The 15,431-nt window shown below is 60.7% G+C and overlaps 2 protein-coding genes across 4 annotated transcripts in view; both read left to right on the top strand.

The window, feature by feature from the left end:
* Positions 1-6,299, top strand: part of GRIPAP1 (GRIP1 associated protein 1) — an 8,770-nt gene extending 2,471 nt beyond the window's left edge. For 2 of the 3 annotated variants that reach the window (XM_027841167.1, XM_027841168.1), the window contains 21 exons: positions 236-343; positions 470-623; positions 719-915; positions 1,005-1,052; positions 1,453-1,484; positions 1,581-1,628; positions 1,711-1,810; positions 1,889-1,966; positions 2,132-2,224; positions 2,374-2,508; positions 2,601-2,696; positions 3,230-3,442; positions 3,886-3,999; positions 4,091-4,168; positions 4,262-4,414; positions 4,511-4,610; positions 4,893-5,023; positions 5,240-5,359; positions 5,442-5,535; positions 5,674-5,828; positions 6,049-6,299. In XM_027841167.1, coding sequence (XP_027696968.1) covers positions 236-343; positions 470-623; positions 719-915; positions 1,005-1,052; positions 1,453-1,484; positions 1,581-1,628; positions 1,711-1,810; positions 1,889-1,966; positions 2,132-2,224; positions 2,374-2,508; positions 2,601-2,696; positions 3,230-3,442; positions 3,886-3,999; positions 4,091-4,168; positions 4,262-4,414; positions 4,511-4,610; positions 4,893-5,023; positions 5,240-5,359; positions 5,442-5,535; positions 5,674-5,828; positions 6,049-6,144 — 2,343 coding nt within the window. In that variant the 3' untranslated portion in view covers positions 6,145-6,299. The remainder of the gene's footprint in view (positions 1-235; positions 344-469; positions 624-718; positions 916-1,004; positions 1,053-1,452; positions 1,485-1,580; positions 1,629-1,710; positions 1,811-1,888; positions 1,967-2,131; positions 2,225-2,373; positions 2,509-2,600; positions 2,697-3,229; positions 3,443-3,885; positions 4,000-4,090; positions 4,169-4,261; positions 4,415-4,510; positions 4,611-4,892; positions 5,024-5,239; positions 5,360-5,441; positions 5,536-5,673; positions 5,829-6,048) is intronic. The other variant, XM_027841170.1, reaches the window with a different exon arrangement.
* Positions 6,300-6,950: 651 nt separating this feature from the next.
* Positions 6,951-13,604, top strand: KCND1 (potassium voltage-gated channel subfamily D member 1). The gene is made up of 6 exons (XM_027841186.1): positions 6,951-8,230; positions 8,701-9,500; positions 11,029-11,275; positions 11,373-11,471; positions 11,615-11,880; positions 12,253-13,604. Exons 1-6 carry the CDS (start codon positions 7,895-7,897, stop codon positions 12,515-12,517), a joined length of 2,013 nt encoding a protein of 670 aa, XP_027696987.1. The 5' UTR covers positions 6,951-7,894; the 3' UTR covers positions 12,518-13,604.
* The last annotated feature ends 1,827 nt before the right edge of the window (positions 13,605-15,431 follow it).

Raw genomic sequence — 15,431 nt, 5'->3', positions numbered from 1 at the left:
CCCCCCCCCCCCCCCCCCCCCCCCCCCCCCCCCCCCCCCCCCCTCTCCCCCCCCCCCCCCCCCCCCCCCCCCCCCCCCCCCCCCCCCCCCCCCCGCTCTTCCCTTGCTCTCTCTCTCCCTCATCTCCTCATCCTTTGATATGGCTTGGCTGGTTTTTCGTGTGTTTCATGCCTATGTGTGTTTTGTATACTCCCTCCCGTTCGTGCATACATGTGCACGCCTCTGCATGTCCTAGGAAGTGGAAGTTCTGCTCAGCGAGAACCAGATGCTGCAGGGGAAGCTCCACAGTCAGGAAGATGACTTCCGGCTGCAGAACAGCACACTCCTTCAAGAGCTCAGCAAGGTCTGTGGATCCCTGGCAGGGGAGGGGAATGAGGAAGGGCCTGGCTGGGGGTCTTGAGGCCTGCCCCCGTCCCTGCCTACTTCTGTAGTCATGAGCTTCTCATGCTAGGGCCTCTTTATCCTTCAGCTTTGTGCACAGATCGAGCAGCTTGAGCAAGAGAACCAGCAGTTAAAGGAGGGCTCCCTGGGTCCAGGGCCCCCGAGCACAGCTAGCAGCCCCATGGATGGGGAGCTTCTGCGCCTGCAGGCAGAGAACACAGCCCTCCAGAGGAATGTTACAGGTAGAAGCCCAGGGTCCCAAAAGGTGCTGGCAAGAGGGGGCCTGGGGTTCCCTGAGGAGGCGGCGGGGGCTTAGCCCCACCCCCCATGTGCTCAGCCCTGCAGGAACGCTGTGAGAAAGAGCAGACAGGTTCCCCGGGCCTGCTGCGGACTGCTGGAAAGGATGAGGCAGGGGGCTGTGGGGATCCTCCAGGAGGGCCGGTAGCCCCACCCCCGTTGGCAGAGGCCAGGCTGAAGCGGGAAGTGGAGAAGGAAGAGAAGAGGCTACTTCGGGAGCGTTTACAGGGACTTGAGGTAGGCGTCGGGGCTGGTGGGAGGTGCCTCAAGGAGGTCACGTCACCAGTACACCCCATATATCCGTTGGGGTCTGCGTACATCTACAGAGCTCGAAGCAGGCGGAGACGGCAAAACTGCAGGAGGAGGTAGCCAAGGTGGGACTTTGCGTGGCCCCTTGTGACAGGAGGCCACAGCTGGTATCCCCTTCCCTCTCCCCCAGGTCTCAGTTTCCCTGACACTTCAGCTCCTCCTCCCTTTCCTAGCACCAAACCACTATGGCTGTCTTGCACTATAATTGGCTCAGCTCCTTTGCTTTCTAGTGAGTCTTTGGCCCTTTCTCCCAGAATCCCCCCCCAGTCTGTTGGGTAGGAGGAGCCTGGGCGCTATCTCTTGTTGCTCTCTTGCCAGTCCATGGTAGCTTCCAGTGGTAGGCCTGAGCCAGGCTTCTGTCCTGCTCATCTCTTAGTCACCCTCTGTTCCTTCAATTCCCAACACTCCCAGTCCCTCGCGTTGACTTCATTGTGTCCTGAGGCCCATCGCCTTTCTGTCCCACAGCTGTCGGAGAAGCTGAAGAAGAAACAGGAGAGGTACGTGGGGACCCCTTGGGACCTGGGGCTTCGGGAGGGACCCAGGGGAGGGTCCCGAAGCTGCCCGGCCCACTTTTCTTTCCTTCCCTTGCTTAGCTTCTTCCGCCTGCAGACGGAGAAGGAGGCTTTATACAACGACAGCAGGTACGGGGCTGGGTGTGGCTCGGAAGACCCGAGGGAGCCGAGGAGCCGGGTCGCCAGCGCGCTTTATCCTATGCCCTGGCAGGAATAAGATTGAAGAACTTCGACAGCAGCAAGAGGCGGATCTTAAAGCCCAGCTAGTCCGGACTCAGAAGCTGCAACAGGAGCTCCAGGCAGCCAACCAGGTTGCCCATGGTTCGAGGGGAGGGATGGTGAGCCAGAGAGCCAAGCAGTCTCACTTTGCTTTGCCCTGCCCCATTCAGAGCCTAGCCGAGCTAAGGGAACAGTGCCAAGCTGAACGCCAGGACCACGCAAGCACCCTCCGTGCCCTCCAGGACCAGGTATGGTTTGAGGCTGCTCTATCCACTGGCAAAAAACGGGTCTCGGGAAAACCTGGCACCACATGGTCTGTGTGGATTTGCGTTTCTCTTTTTCTCTCTCTCCCTTTCTCTTCCTCTGGATCCCTCTGTGTCTTCTCCCCGGGCTTTGCGCTCCTGGGGAGCCAGGCAGCCTGCCAAAGTGCAGACTCACAGGAGCAGGTGCAGGCACTGTTGGCAGAGAATGATGCCCTGCGGACCAACCTGGCTGCCCTAGAGCAGGTATTGGGGCTGGGGTGTGCCCTGTCCATGTGGCCCTGGCTCTCTGCATCTCCCTTTGGCGTGTGCTCTCCCTCTTCCCCCTTGCTCATTCTCTCGGTATCCGTGGGATGGCCCTCTTAGGCCCCTGTGCCTCCTGGGGCCCCCCTCAGATCCAGACAGCCAAGACCCAGGAGCTGTGTGCCTTGCGGGAGCAGACTGCAGGCCTGGCCACAGAGCTGCAGCAGTGCCAGGCAGAGTTTGAGGCCTTGGCAGGCCAGAGAGATGATCTTCGCTCCCAGCTCCAGGTGAGTGATGATTACCTGCCTCCCTTTTCCCCCTTGCGCTAAGGCCATGGTTTGGCGGGTCTAGTTGCTTAACAGTCCTTAACACTCCTCAGGAATCACTCCGGGCGAATGGACGACTTCTGGAACAGCTCCAGGCCCTGGGGCAAGAGAAAGAACGTGTTAGTCGGGAACTGGAGGAGGCCCGGAAGGTGAGCAGAAGCTCAGGCTGCCTGGGTTCTTGAGGAGCACAGACCTTGGAGGTGGGGCTGCCTTCCCCAAGCCTCTCGGTAATTCTCTGCAATGTCCTGGGGATTTGGGGCACTCTTCAGGGTGCTAGGAAAACCCTGAGGATCTGGCAGGTCACTTAGGGGTTTTCAGGGCCCTGATGTGGGCTTTGGAGTTAGCTCTGTCAGGATGTTTGGGCCGGAAACTGGGGATTCTGCCACCTGTTACATTCCAATCGCATCAGCCTCTTGGTGATAAAAGGATGGTCAGGAAACAGCTGGAAAGAACAGTGACCCCAAAGCCAGTGGGCCCGACTCTCTGGGCTTCCTTTTTTGGCCAAGGGAATGCTGGAATGCTTTACGATCTGATGGGCGAGGTGGTTGAGAGGAGAGCGTGGTCAGCTCCCTTTGGGAAGGCACTAGTGACGTTCTAGCAGCCTGGCGGAGTGCCTTATTGCTGAAGTCCACAAGGTCGGGGTCCTGGGGCCTTGGGAGCCCAGCTCAGCTGTGCCCTACAGAGCGCTGAAAAGAGGAAGGTCCTCCTGGATGAGGTGGCGGCTGAGGCGCTGCAGGAAAAGTCAAGACACAAGGAGGAGCTGGGCTCAGCCAGGCTGCAGGCAGAAAAGGACGTGCTGGCAGTGCGGGCTCGCTATGAGCGGGAGCTCCGGCAGCTCCATGATGGCCGGCGGCGGCAGGAGGAAGAGCTCCGGGCCCAGATCCGGGAAGAGAAGGTGAGGCCTTCCCCATCGAGTTGTGAAGCTTCTGTTCTACTTGGGGGAGGGGGAAGCAGAAAGGTCCTTTAGCAGAGGAGGGAGGGTGGGCATTCCCACTAGAAGCGGCCCAGCATGGAGTGTGTAGAGAGGGAGCTGTAAGAAGACAAGAGTTGGTGAGGGCCTTGAAACCCCAGGCTCAAGCATTTCTATTTGATCTTGGAGGCACTAGGGAGCCACCAGACTTCATTGAGGAGGGGAGTGGTGCATGTGGCAACAGAATGGAGGCTGGATTGGAGAGGGGATAGACACGAGGCAGGGCAACCCGCCAGGCTGCTGGAGTTCAGAACAGCAACAGAGTCATCAAGGGAGAGGGTCCTTTCCACTTGGGATCGGATGAGTTTGGGGTGCTCTCCAAGGTGGGGAAGGGGGGCAAGCTGTTACCGGGACCCGTCTTCCTTCAGGCTCGGACCCGGGAGCTGGAGAGCCTGCAGCAGATGGTGGAGGAGTTGCGGACCCAGCTGCAGTCAATGGAAGGAGCCAAGGGCTGGTTTGAGCGGCGCCTGAAAGAGGCAGAGGTAAAGCCTGCCCCCCCACCTGCCCCCACTCATCTTCCAGACCCCAGCAGCCCAGGCTGGCTGTGCTCAGGCCTGCTGTCTTCACGAGCAGGAGACCTTAGAGAAGCAGCATCAGGAGCACCAAGAGAGCCTTCATGTGGAGGAGGAGCGCCACAAGGCTGAGCTGCAGGTGGGCCCGGGGCCCCTGAAGAGTGGGGGCGGGGGCGGGGGTGGGGCCTAGCCCAACCCGGCCCATTGGGCTCATCGCACCGGCTGGCCTTAGCGGAAAGAAGAGGACGTGCAGGCAGCTGAGGGCCGGCTGCGGGAGGCTGAGGCCTTATGTGGCGACCACCTGGACACCATCACTCGGCTGCAGCAGGAGGTGAAGGATGTGGCGGATGGGCAGCGCATCCTTGAGAAGAAGGGGAGTGCCGCGGTGAGTGGACGGCCTGGGCCAGCAGTCCTCAGAGCTCCAGGGCGAGCTCCTGCACCTGCCCTCTGAGTATCTTCCTCCTTGTGTCCCCTTCCAAAGCTGAAAGACCTGAAGAGGCAGCTACAGCTAGAACGGAAGCGTGCCGACAAGCTTCAGGAGCGCCTCCAGGAACTCCTGACCAATAACAAGAGCCGCTCAGGTTAGCGAGAGCGCCAGAGGGCACCTGCCCAGGGAAGGGGAGAGGGCGCCCGGCCACGGGGGCTGGGGAGCGGACCTGGGAGCCTCTCCAGGCTGCTTCCCTCCTGGCTGTGAGCGAGCACTCGCGTGCGTGCGTGTGTCTGTGTCTGTGTGTCTGTGTCTGTTGTTTGGCTGTCTGTCTGTCTGTGTCTGTCTCTGTGTGTCTGTGTCTGTGTGTCTGTCTCCCTCCTGGGGGTAGAGAGTGAGGACTGAGGCCTCTTCCCTGTCCCCCTCTGTCCCCCAGGCTTTGAGGAGCTAGTCCTGTCAGAGATGAGCTCCCCCAGCCGGGCACAAACGGGTGATAGCAGCAGTGTCTCCTCTTTCAGCTATCGGGAGATCCTCCGGGAGAAGGAGGGCTCAGCTGGTCCAGCTCGGGTACAGGGAGTTAACTTCCATGCCCCCCCCCCCCCCCAGCCCTGGGGAGAAGGGAGGGCAGGAGGCTGGGAGGGTGGGGCAGCCGAGTGGCACAGAGACTGCTGGCTTGGAAGGTTTGCTCAGCGGAGATTTCAGTTCAAATGTGCCTCAGCCCAGGGTCCAATGGGGAGGGAGTGGGGGGACTTGGCAGTCCCAAGGTTTCGTGGCCCTCTCTAGTCCTCCTCAGGGAGCCCCCCAGGCCCAGCTCGGCCGGCAGAGCTGTCAGACGAAGAAGTGGCTGAGTTATTTGAGCGGCTGGCAGAGACTCAGCAGGAGAAGTGGATGCTGGAGGAGAAGGTGCACACCCTGGGCCTTCAGGGGAGGGGCAGTGGGCCCAGGCTGGGCCTGGGAGGACATTTGGGACTCTGGGTCTTCACAGGTGAAGCACCTGGAGGTGAGCAGTGCCTCGATGGCTGAGGACCTGTGCCGGAAGAGTGCCATCATCGAGACTTATGTCATGGACAGCCGCATTGGTCAGCTCTGCCCCACCTGCTTGGCCTCCCCTCCTTCCTTCCCTGTCTCCTTGTGGGGCCATGTCCGGGTCTGGAGGTGGGGGCGGGAAGAGCCCAAGGCCTAAGTCTCAGGCCCTGCTTTTCCCCCCCACCCCCCAGACGTGTCCGGCCCGTCAGGCCACACAGACAGAAGTGGCCTGGGCAGTGTCCTTCGGGACTTGGTGAAGCCAGGAGATGAGAACCTCCGGGAGATGAATAAGAAGCTCCAGAACATGCTGGAAGAGCAGCTCACCAAAAACATGCATCTACACAAGGTGTGCAGGAGGCAGGCCCGGCCCCCATTGCCCACCTCCGGGACCAGAAAGGTGGTTGGAAATTGGCTCAGGGTGAAGCACTGGGGGACTGTTCCCTTGCCCCTTCTCCATAGCGGTTCTAGGTCTGGAACAGCCAGAGTGCGGGGGGCGTGGGGTGGGGCGAGGAGAGGCGAGGTGAGGCGCTGTGCTGGGGGGGGTCTGACTCTGGCTCCACCCCCAGGACATGGAAGTGCTCTCACAGGAAATCGTGAGGCTCAGCAAGGAGTGTGTTGGGGGTGCAGAATCCTCCCCTTCCGTGTCTGGAGATGCCAGCTGAGGACGAGATGCAGCCCGGCCGGCTGGCCCAGCCTGGGCAGGGGGCGCAGGCTAGCCAGGCCCCTCAGCCCGCATCTGTCCCTGTGCATGACTTTGTGTGACTTGGCTCTCTCTCTATTTATGTCTCCTGGCCCACTGTGGCTGTTGCACTTTTTGGGGGGGGTGGGGTGGGGTGGGGTGGGGTGGGAGAACTGGGGAAAGAGGTTCGCAGTCCAGATGTACTGTGCTTTGCCTGTGTGCTCTGTCGAGGTCCTGACTTGTGTGGCCCTATTTCCCTGAAAGAATAACGTCCTACCTTCCTCTCCTGCCTGAAAATCTTGTTGCCTCTTACTTGCTAAGCGTCCAGGGCTAGACTGGGGTAGCCCGGGGCTCTGAGGATGGTGCCTCCACATCCTAAGACCTCGCCTTGGCTGCCGGTCATGGCCTCCCTTCGAGTTTTGCGGCAAGGAACCCATTCCTCCTGTATTGAATACCCATTTTTCAGAAGGGCTAGGGACAACCACCTTACCCAAGATTATCTAGAATGGGCCCATTAAGTGTCTGGGTCTCAGTGGGGACAACCTCCCTGCTCCCACCCCCACACAGCAACACTGGCTTCCCTCCCCCACTGAAGGACGACACAGCAAGAATTGCGTTCCTTCCCTCCCCCTCTTCCTCCAAGTCCCATTAATGGCTCCGGCGGCCTCCTACCGCCCATCGATCGGAGCTGTTTCCAGCTAAGTGCTGCTGAGCTCCAACCCCAGGGACCGAGGGAGGGAGGGAGGGCTTGGTTGGTCGATGAGAGGACTGATGGGAGGGTGGGGGTGGTCTAGTGTCGCCCAGGAAGAGGAGGCGGCTGGCATTCAGGCATGGGCAGTGGAGAGCTGGGTTAGGCACGGAGAAGGGAATTGGGAGGCTCAGGTACTGATCCCCCCCCGACGGAGAGCTAGGGGTTGCCCCGAGGAGAGAACGCAGGCTTGGGGGCTGGGGGCTAAGAAAGCTCCTCACCGGTGTCGGGACCCCTCCCTCCTCTCCTGCAGCCTCCCGCTTGCTAGAGCAGGAGAAGCTGTAGCAGCTGCCGCGGCTGCAATGGGGAGCCCAGGCACCCCGCCCCCGGGGAGGGGCAAGGGGAGGGGCCGGGAGAAGGCAGCAGGCTGGCTGGGCTGAGGAGGGCAGAGTGGAAGGGGAGCCTCCCTACCACCGCTGCTCCATCGCCGGCTTGTGGGGAGGGCCCAGCCCCCTAGCCTCAGTCTCCTCCCCTGCGCAGAGCCCAGCCCCAGCCCCACAGCTTTACTCTCTACTCCCACACCAGCACCGGCCGCCACCTGGCCCCTGGCAGTCCCTTGCCCCGGGGAAGATCCCTGTTCTGCCCTTTGGAGCCGGCCCCAGCCCCAGAGCTTAAGCCCCAATCCCGGTCCCTTGGCTACGGGGGCCCAGCCCAGCCCCCTCCCCTGCCAGCGCTCAGGCCCCCTATCTGCAGCCCCTTCTCCAGCTCAGCCTGGCTCTCTGATCCCCCGAGGCTGCCTCGGCCTCGCTTCTGGCCCTCAGAGCCCCTTCTCCTCTCCGACCCTCACCTGGCACGCAGCCTCCTTCCCCCCTCGGCCCCCTCCTCTCTCTCCTCAGCCCAGTCTGACTTTGGGCCTGTGCCACCTCAGCCTCGATCTCCTGCAGCTACATCCTGGTGTTTCCGAGGCAGATGCCCGCCTGAGTTGGTCAGGCAGTCCTGGCAGCCCGTGCCCAGCCCTGCCTGTACGGGGCTGAGTGCTTGGAGCATGGCAGCTGGGGTAGCGACCTGGCTGCCTTTTGCCAGGGCAGCTGCTGTGGGCTGGCTCCCCCTAGCTCAGCAGCCACTGCCTGCTGCCCCCCAGGGATGTGAGGCCCGCAGCGACGAAGTGCTGGTGGTGAATGTCAGTGGGCGACGCTTCCAGACGTGGAAGAATACGTTGGACCGATACCCAGATACACTGTTGGGCAGCTCAGAAAAGGAATTTTTTTTTGACCCAGACTCGGGTGAATACTTCTTTGACCGGGACCCGGACCTCTTCAGGCACGTCCTCAACTTCTACAGAACTGGACGCCTCCACTGTCCCAGACAGGAGTGCATCCAGGTGAGCCTTGGGCCTGCTTGAGGGAAGGTCACCACTTGCCTCAGTATATAAAGTTGGTGGGGGGCGTGGCACGGACAGGGAAGAGATTGTCTGGGGACTCCGGCAGGATTCTGCAAAAGACCTCAGGGCTCTCCCTGGGCAAGCACACAGGGGGGGCCAATGGCTTCAGAAAGGGTCAACATTTTCTTGGGAGAGAGGGTTGGGACTCCACCCAGATTCCTTCTGTCTGGGCAGTCCAACAAAATAAGACTCCCCCAGTGCTTTCCTGGCAGCAAGTGGAGTGGGTCAGTCTCAGGCTCCTACTCAGGGTGACTGCTGGGTAGTCAGGGAGTCCCACCCTCCCAACAGAGAGAAAAAGGCTGGGGCCAAGGAGATCGAGAGGCTTCCTCCCTAGGGCGGGGGGCACACTGAGAGGGGCAGTTGCCCCCTTGCTCCCCTCCTCTCCTCTCCAGTTCCTTCCTGTCCCTCAGGCTTTCGATGAAGAGTTAGCATTCTATGGCATAGTGCCGGAGCTCATTGGCGACTGTTGCCTGGAAGAGTATCGAGACCGCAAGAAGGAGAATGCTGAACGCCTGGCCGAGGACGAGGAGGCCGAGCTGGGGGGTCCTGGAGGGGCTGGGGCCGACTGGGCCTTGCCACCTGGCAGCCCCTTTCGCCAGCGCCTGTGGCGAGCCTTTGAGAACCCACATACGAGCACCATGGCACTAGTGTTCTACTACGTGACAGGCTTCTTCATCGCGGTCTCTGTCATCGCCAATGTGGTAGAGACCATCCCCTGTGCAGCTGGTGGCCGGGCTGGCTGGCAGGAGGAGCCCTGTGGGGACCGCTTCCCACTGGCCTTCTTCTGCATGGACACAGCCTGTGTGCTCATCTTCACCGGGGAGTACCTCTTGCGGCTGTTTGCGGCCCCCAGTCGGGGCCGCTTCCTCCGCAGTGTCATGAGCCTCATCGACGCTGTAGCCATCCTGCCCTATTACATCGGGCTCTTTGTGCCCAAGAATGACGATCTGTCTGGGGCCTTTGTGACCTTGCGAGTCTTCCGAGTCTTCCGAATCTTCAAGTTCTCAAGGCATTCCCAGGGCCTTCGGATTCTGGGCTACACACTCAAGAGCTGCGCCTCTGAACTGGGCTTTCTCCTCTTCTCCCTCACCATGGCCATCATCATCTTCGCCACCGTCATGTTCTATGCCGAGAAGGGCACCAGCAAGACCAACTTTACCAGCATCCCAGCCGCCTTCTGGTACACCATCGTTACTATGACCACTCTTGGGTAAGTGACCTGGACGGAAAGGATGATGGCACAGAAATCGGCGGGTGTGATGAGAGTCCCCATGTTACAGAGGGGGTCTCAGAGAGGCTGAGGGGCTTGGTCAGCAGCGTCTTCTGACTCCAAGGACAACACGTGATATCCAGTCTCCCGTTCTGTCTCTCTTTGTCAGAAGGATGGAGAATGGGGGCGAGACCAAGGTCCAGGGAAGAAAAGGGACTGACTGGAAGTCACCCAGTGTGGAGGGGTTCTGGAGTCCGTGTGGAGGGGTTCTGGAGTCTGTGAGGCCCATTTCTCCATGGGAGTGGTGGTGGCAAGCCATCCGATTTTGGAGAGCCTCCAGACCTGAAGGGGACTTGAAGATGTTCTTAGGCCCCCAACCCCCTTTTTGTTACAGGATAAGGAAGAGGGAAGGAGTCACCCTGGGGTGGCCAGGTGGCATCAGACCTTGGTCTCACAGTCAGAACGGGGCTCAGGAGCCAGAGGGATAAATGGAGTCACTGAGGGATTTGCTCTGGGTCACACAGAGAGCTGAGGAGATCCAGGTGGTATCATGCTTCTCAATCAGGCCTTGATAATCTCTCAGAAACGGCCAAGCCATGGAATTCCAGAGTCTCAGGGAGACTTAAGAGAGCCTTGATTTCTTCTTTTTTCTTCTCTCCAGATCAATTTTATTCTCTTTCAATTAATAAGTGTTTCTTTTTCTCCCTGCCCTCCTCACTGAACGATTAAGAAAAGGAAAACCTCCATGACAAACAAGCCAGATCCCCAGGTTGGCCATGTCCAAAAACGTATGTCTCGTTCTGTATCCTGAGTCTGTCCCCTCTCAAGTTTCTGCATCAGCCCTCTGGAACTGTGTGCACTCACTGCCTGGCTTGGGCCTCCCAAGGCTTTCCAGATGGCTCGTGGCGGTTCCAGAGGTGGAAAGGGCATTGGGGACTGAGGCAAAGAGAAGGTGGAGACCTTGGCCCAGGTCACTCAGGAATTGCCAGGCAGGCACTCACGTGATCGTGGCACTCAGAGGGATCTCCAGCAGGGCTCAGAGCGGGGGTGGGCGCTGTGGAAGAGCCTTTGAGTAGTTTTTCATGGTCTGTGTGTAAGTCAACTGAGGCCACCCACCCAGCAGAGTGGATCCAGGCCCCTGCGGGCAACTGACTCCCCCTCCACTGTGCCATCTCCAAGTCAGATAGGAGCTTAGGGATAGAGAACACGTCATTATAAAGAAGGGAGAGCTGAGGCCCTGAGGGAGCTTGAAGTCCTGCCATGTGGCTTTGAGGAAGTATTGTCTCCAACGTGGGCTTCGGTTTCCCTTTCTGTCAAATGTCTGGGTCGCACCTGAACATCACAAATGGCTTCTTCCCAGAGGGTTAGACAGAGAGGGCGCTAGGTCCCCCGTCTCCATTCCCCCACCTGTTCCTGCGCGGTGCATTTAGGGTTTGGGTCAGTGAGCAGTTTTCAGTGAGGACTCCTTCCACTCGGGCCCGTGAGGCCGAGGGAGAGCCCCAATCTACCATTGGGTGTGTGCCTGCAGGTACGGGGACATGGTGCCCAGCACAATCGCCGGCAAGATCTTTGGCTCCATCTGCTCACTCAGCGGGGTGCTGGTCATTGCCCTGCCGGTGCCTGTTATTGTCTCCAACTTCAGCCGAATCTACCATCAGAACCAGCGTGCTGATAAGCGCCGGGCCCAGCAGAAAGTGCGGCTGGCAAGGATCCGAATGGCCAAGAGCGGGACCACGACGGCCTTCCTTCAGTATAAGCGCAACAGGGGCCTGGAGGTGGGGCTCTGCCCTGGGTGGTGGGCGTGGAGGGGCTCGGGAAGCCATGGGAGGGGGGCAAGGCATGAGGGTTTGATGCTCCGCCCATGTGACCTAGGACCAAGACGGTGCCGAAAGGCCAGCGCTGAGCACACGAAGCCGCTCAGCTTTTGAACAGCAACACCATCATCTTTTGCACTGTCTGGAAAAGACCACGGTGAGATCCTTCCCCTGTCTGTCTCCCTTCTGCCCCCCTCCCCACTCCCCAAGAGCCACCTCTGGATGATGCTTACTTACTCTGTCTCTCTCTGTTCCTCTCTCTCTCCCCGTCTCTGTCTCTTGTCTCTTCTCTCCCCCCAGTCACATGAGTTCACAGACGAGTCCACCTTCAGTGAGGCACTGGGAGTCATTTCCCTGGGTGGCCGAACCAGCCGAAGCACCTCTGTGTCTTCCCAGGCTGTCATAGGCACCAGTGCTCGGGCTAGTGGTCTGATCTCTTCTTGCTGCCCCAGACAGAGCAAGCAGCGCCGGGCCATTCGCCTGGCCAATTCCACGGCCTCTGTTAGCCGAGGCAGCATGCAGGAGCTGGACACTCTTGCTGGGCACCGTAGCCCAGGACCCCAGAGGTAACGTGGCCTTCGTCACCTGGAGCCAGGAAGTGAAGATTTGGGTAGGGGGCCCTAGGTGCCCCAGGTGCAAATAAAGCTGAATCCAATCTCTTGCCCACCAAGTGACTCACTCCCACTAAGATGAGAATTTAGAGCAAAAGTGAACAGCCATATGTACGATGGAGTGCCCCCACTCACTGATTCTTTCACTGCGCGGGGACTCAAGACATTTACCCTGGAAGGAATCTTAGTGATCATTTAGTCTCCCCATGCCCCTCCCACTTTATGGATGAGGAAATTGAGGCTTGGGGGTCAGACTGTCTTACCCGAGGTGGCAGATCTTGGATCCTACCCTGGGACCTTCTCTTACTTTCTGCTTCCATCCACCAGCCGAGCCAGCCTCAATGCCAAGACTCATGATAGCCTGACCCTGAACTGTGACAGTCAGGACCTGGTGGCAGCCATCATCAGCATCCCCACCCCTCCAGCCAACACCCCAGATGAGAGCCGGCCACATTCGCCTGCCAGTGACAGTGGGGAGGGGCCTGGAAGACCCTCTGGGGGCAGCAGCAGCAGCAACAGGGGGGCCCTCCGGAACTCCAGCCTGGGCCCTTCTTACCTTCTGCACAACACTGTCAAAATCTCCTCCCTGTGACCAGGGGCCTTCACTCTTCCTTTGGGGCATCACTCTCCCACCTTGGATGTTTCCCTGTTTTGTTTTCAAAGCCATATTTGGAGGGGGCAGAGTGAGGCAGATGAGGGGCACGCCCTTCTCTTCCTGCCCCAAGCTATGCAATGAGATATTCTAGTGGTGGGGGGAGGGGGAGGGCCCCCATCTCAGCCCCTCTTCAACCTCCTCCACCTCCTCCACTGCCCCAAACAGGACAGTTTGGTGGTGCAGTGGAATGGGGGGTGGGGGCGGTAGGTCAGTGCTCTAATTCAAGAACCCAGTTGGGGGGAGGGAGAACCCTAGCTCCACTCATGTCCCCTCTTCTCTGTCCCCCAGAGACATGGACATCATCAGTTGGGATGGCAGAGGGTGAGCCTGGGGGTCTCCCCACAGCTTACCTGTTCCTAGGACCTGTGACTGACTGGGCCAGCAGGAAGGAACCCAATTGTCAGGGAAGACTGAAGTGGTGGCCGGTGGCCCTGGGTACCTTGGGAGTAGATGCTCACCAGCTGGGCTAGCAGAGGCTGACGGGAGATGTCAGCGACAGCAGAGATAGCCGGCAGAGGGCCCCTCCACTTGTCTCCCCAGAGCTTCACCAGACTGCTGTGTCCTCTCTCCACGGATTGCCCTTCTTTATGTGGAGACAGGTGATTAGGTGGAATAGCGGAGGGGCATGGAGATCAGCAAGGGAAGAATAGCAGAAAGTGAGCCACGGGGTCTTCGCCCTTTGGAGCATAAGCCCAACATCCCGCCTTCTGGTGCCCCCCCTCCCCCCATGACATAGGCCACAATAGCTCCCAGCCTAGCTGTTTGATGCGAAGAGCCTCTGGTATCCCGCCGTTCTGCCCTTGGGATCCAGCTGAATTTCTGGGGAGAGAACTAAGGGCCAGGAGGAGAGGTGCTCTTAGAACCTGCCTCGGTTTCCCTTCTGTGTCCTAGATCCCCTCCATCAGCTGCCTACTTGCTTGCCTCTTTCCCGGCACGTCTCAGGTTTCCCCACCTGCCCCACGCTCGAAGCCAGTGGCCTACTGGATGCAGTTTAAACCAATAAAAACCCACACACAAACAAAAAGAGGACTTGGCCCTCGAGTGGGGAATGGGCCGGGGGTGGGGGTGGGGTGTGCAATGTGGGGTACTGGACTGGAGGTGACATCAGAAAGTGCTTGAGTTGGGTCACAGCAGCCACTCCTTCCCAGTCTGGGTCTCACCTTGCTTATCTGGGAAATGAATCTGATCCCTGCCACCCCTGCCATTCCAGCCCAGGCTAGCTAGCCTGCCCCAGTGGATGGTGGGAAAGCAAGGGCCGAAATGGTCTGGCTGACCCTCCCAGAGAGAGGGGGGTCTGGGAGGCAGAGCCCAGAGGTGCTGCCAACTTTAGAAGGCTCGGCAAGGAAATGAGGATGGTTTTGTGAACCTCTTGAGGTGCGTGAGCTTTTAAAGGGGTTGGGGCGTGGGGGGAAGTTCTGGCAGGCAGAACACGGTGAAGGCTGGCTGGTAGCCAAGATGGGGGGGTGGGGGAAAGGAAAAGGACGTAGGCCTCAGGATACGGAGACCTTGGCTACCAGTAGGGGGCAGCATGGACCGCTGAATGCCGAAAGGCGGCTGTACACGGATGGGGTGGGGGTGGGGAGACGAATCTGCAAACTGGCGGGGCGGGGCGAGACGAAGGACCGGGGGGGGGGGGGGGGGCGTGGGCGGAGCGAGCCTCTAGTTTGACTGACAGGCAAGGGCGAGCAATGAGAGGGGAGGGGAGGGCTTCGGCCCTTCCTCAGCTGCGCGACGAAGCGGGTCGATGGGGCGAGGGGCTCGGGGAGAGGGTGATGGGCGGAAGTGACGCTGCGGCGGAGCGTGTGAGACGCGCCGTGGCAACTCGCCAGGCGGGGAGGGGCGGGCGCCCGTGGTGGGATTGCCCTCTCTGGCCGCTGCGCCTCCCCTCAGTCCCCGGCTGTGCAAGTCGCAAAGGCCTTCGTGCCCTCCGCCGCTCGCCGACACGGAACAGGGGGCTCGGGCCCGGACTTAACCGCTGCCTGTCCCACTCTCCGCCCCGCCCGGTACACTGCCCTCGATGAGCGACGGGGGCGGGGCGGAGAATGGAAGGGGAGTGGCGGAGAATGGAAGGGGAGGGGGAGGGCTTTCCTTCGCGACCAGTGCGCCTGCGCGCGCCGTGGGGCTCGGCCGCGTCGGGGGTGTTTGTTTTTGTCAGTCACCTGGTGGAGCGGGGCGGGGCCTGCAGACTGGAGTCGGGAGGGAGAGGAGGAGGAAGAGGAGGAGGAGGAGGAAGAAGAAGAAGAAGAGGAGGAGGAGGAGGAGGAGGAAAAGCCTGCGGCGGCTGAAGGGCCTGCGCCCCGCCCCCCCCCGCCCCCCCTCCTTGGCTTCTTCAGCCGGGCAGTTTCCCGACCCGCGCGCTCTGCTCGCAGCCCTACGTGGTCAGGGCCTAGCCGGGCTCTCGGTCCCCGGCCCCGTGGCCTTCCCAGGGCTAGCCCTCCCCCTCGCCCCGCCTACCTCCCTGCCCCCCCTCCCCATCCGGGGCTTCGGCCTGGCCCCGCCCCCGCTCATCCGGGGCCTCGAGCCGTTGCCCCGCCCCTTCTCCGTTTAGTTTCCCGGGGTCCGCCGGCTGTTTTCCGGCCTCCCCTCGACTCGCCTGGTCTTGCCTTTCCCGCCTTTCTTTCCCTTCACTTCGCGCCGCCGTCACCTCCTCCCGCTCCTCCTGCTCCCGGCCCGGGCGGCGGCGGCGGCGGCGGCGGCGAGAAGGAGGAGGAGGAGGAGGAGGAGGAGGAGGAGGAGGCGGAGCAGGAGGAGGAGGCGGGCGGGCGGGGAGGGCGGCTCTCGGCGTTGCGGCTCCGCGGGGCCCGGCGGCTCCGGTCTCTCCTGGTCTTCGGCCCTCCCCCTCCCCTCCCCC

Source organism: Vombatus ursinus, unplaced genomic scaffold (genome assembly GCF_900497805.2).
Source record: "Vombatus ursinus unplaced genomic scaffold, bare-nosed wombat genome assembly UNPS02014853.1, whole genome shotgun sequence".
NCBI lineage: Eukaryota > Metazoa > Chordata > Mammalia > Diprotodontia > Vombatidae > Vombatus > Vombatus ursinus.
The sequence above is the reverse complement of the archived record's forward strand: the minus strand, read 5'-3'. Positions and strand labels throughout refer to the sequence as shown.

Bases quoted from the DNA above. Each gene is read 5' to 3' on its own strand.
- KCND1 (XM_027841186.1), top strand. From the start codon at position 7,895: ATGGCAGCTGGGGTAGCGACCTGGCTGCCTTTTGCCAGGGCAGCTGCT. The intron at 9,501-11,028 runs GTAAGTGACCTG...GTGTGCCTGCAG, and splicing joins GTTACTATGACCACTCTTGG to GTACGGGGACATGGTGCCCA. The intron at 11,472-11,614 runs GTGAGATCCTTC...CTCTCCCCCCAG, and splicing joins ACTGTCTGGAAAAGACCACG to TCACATGAGTTCACAGACGA.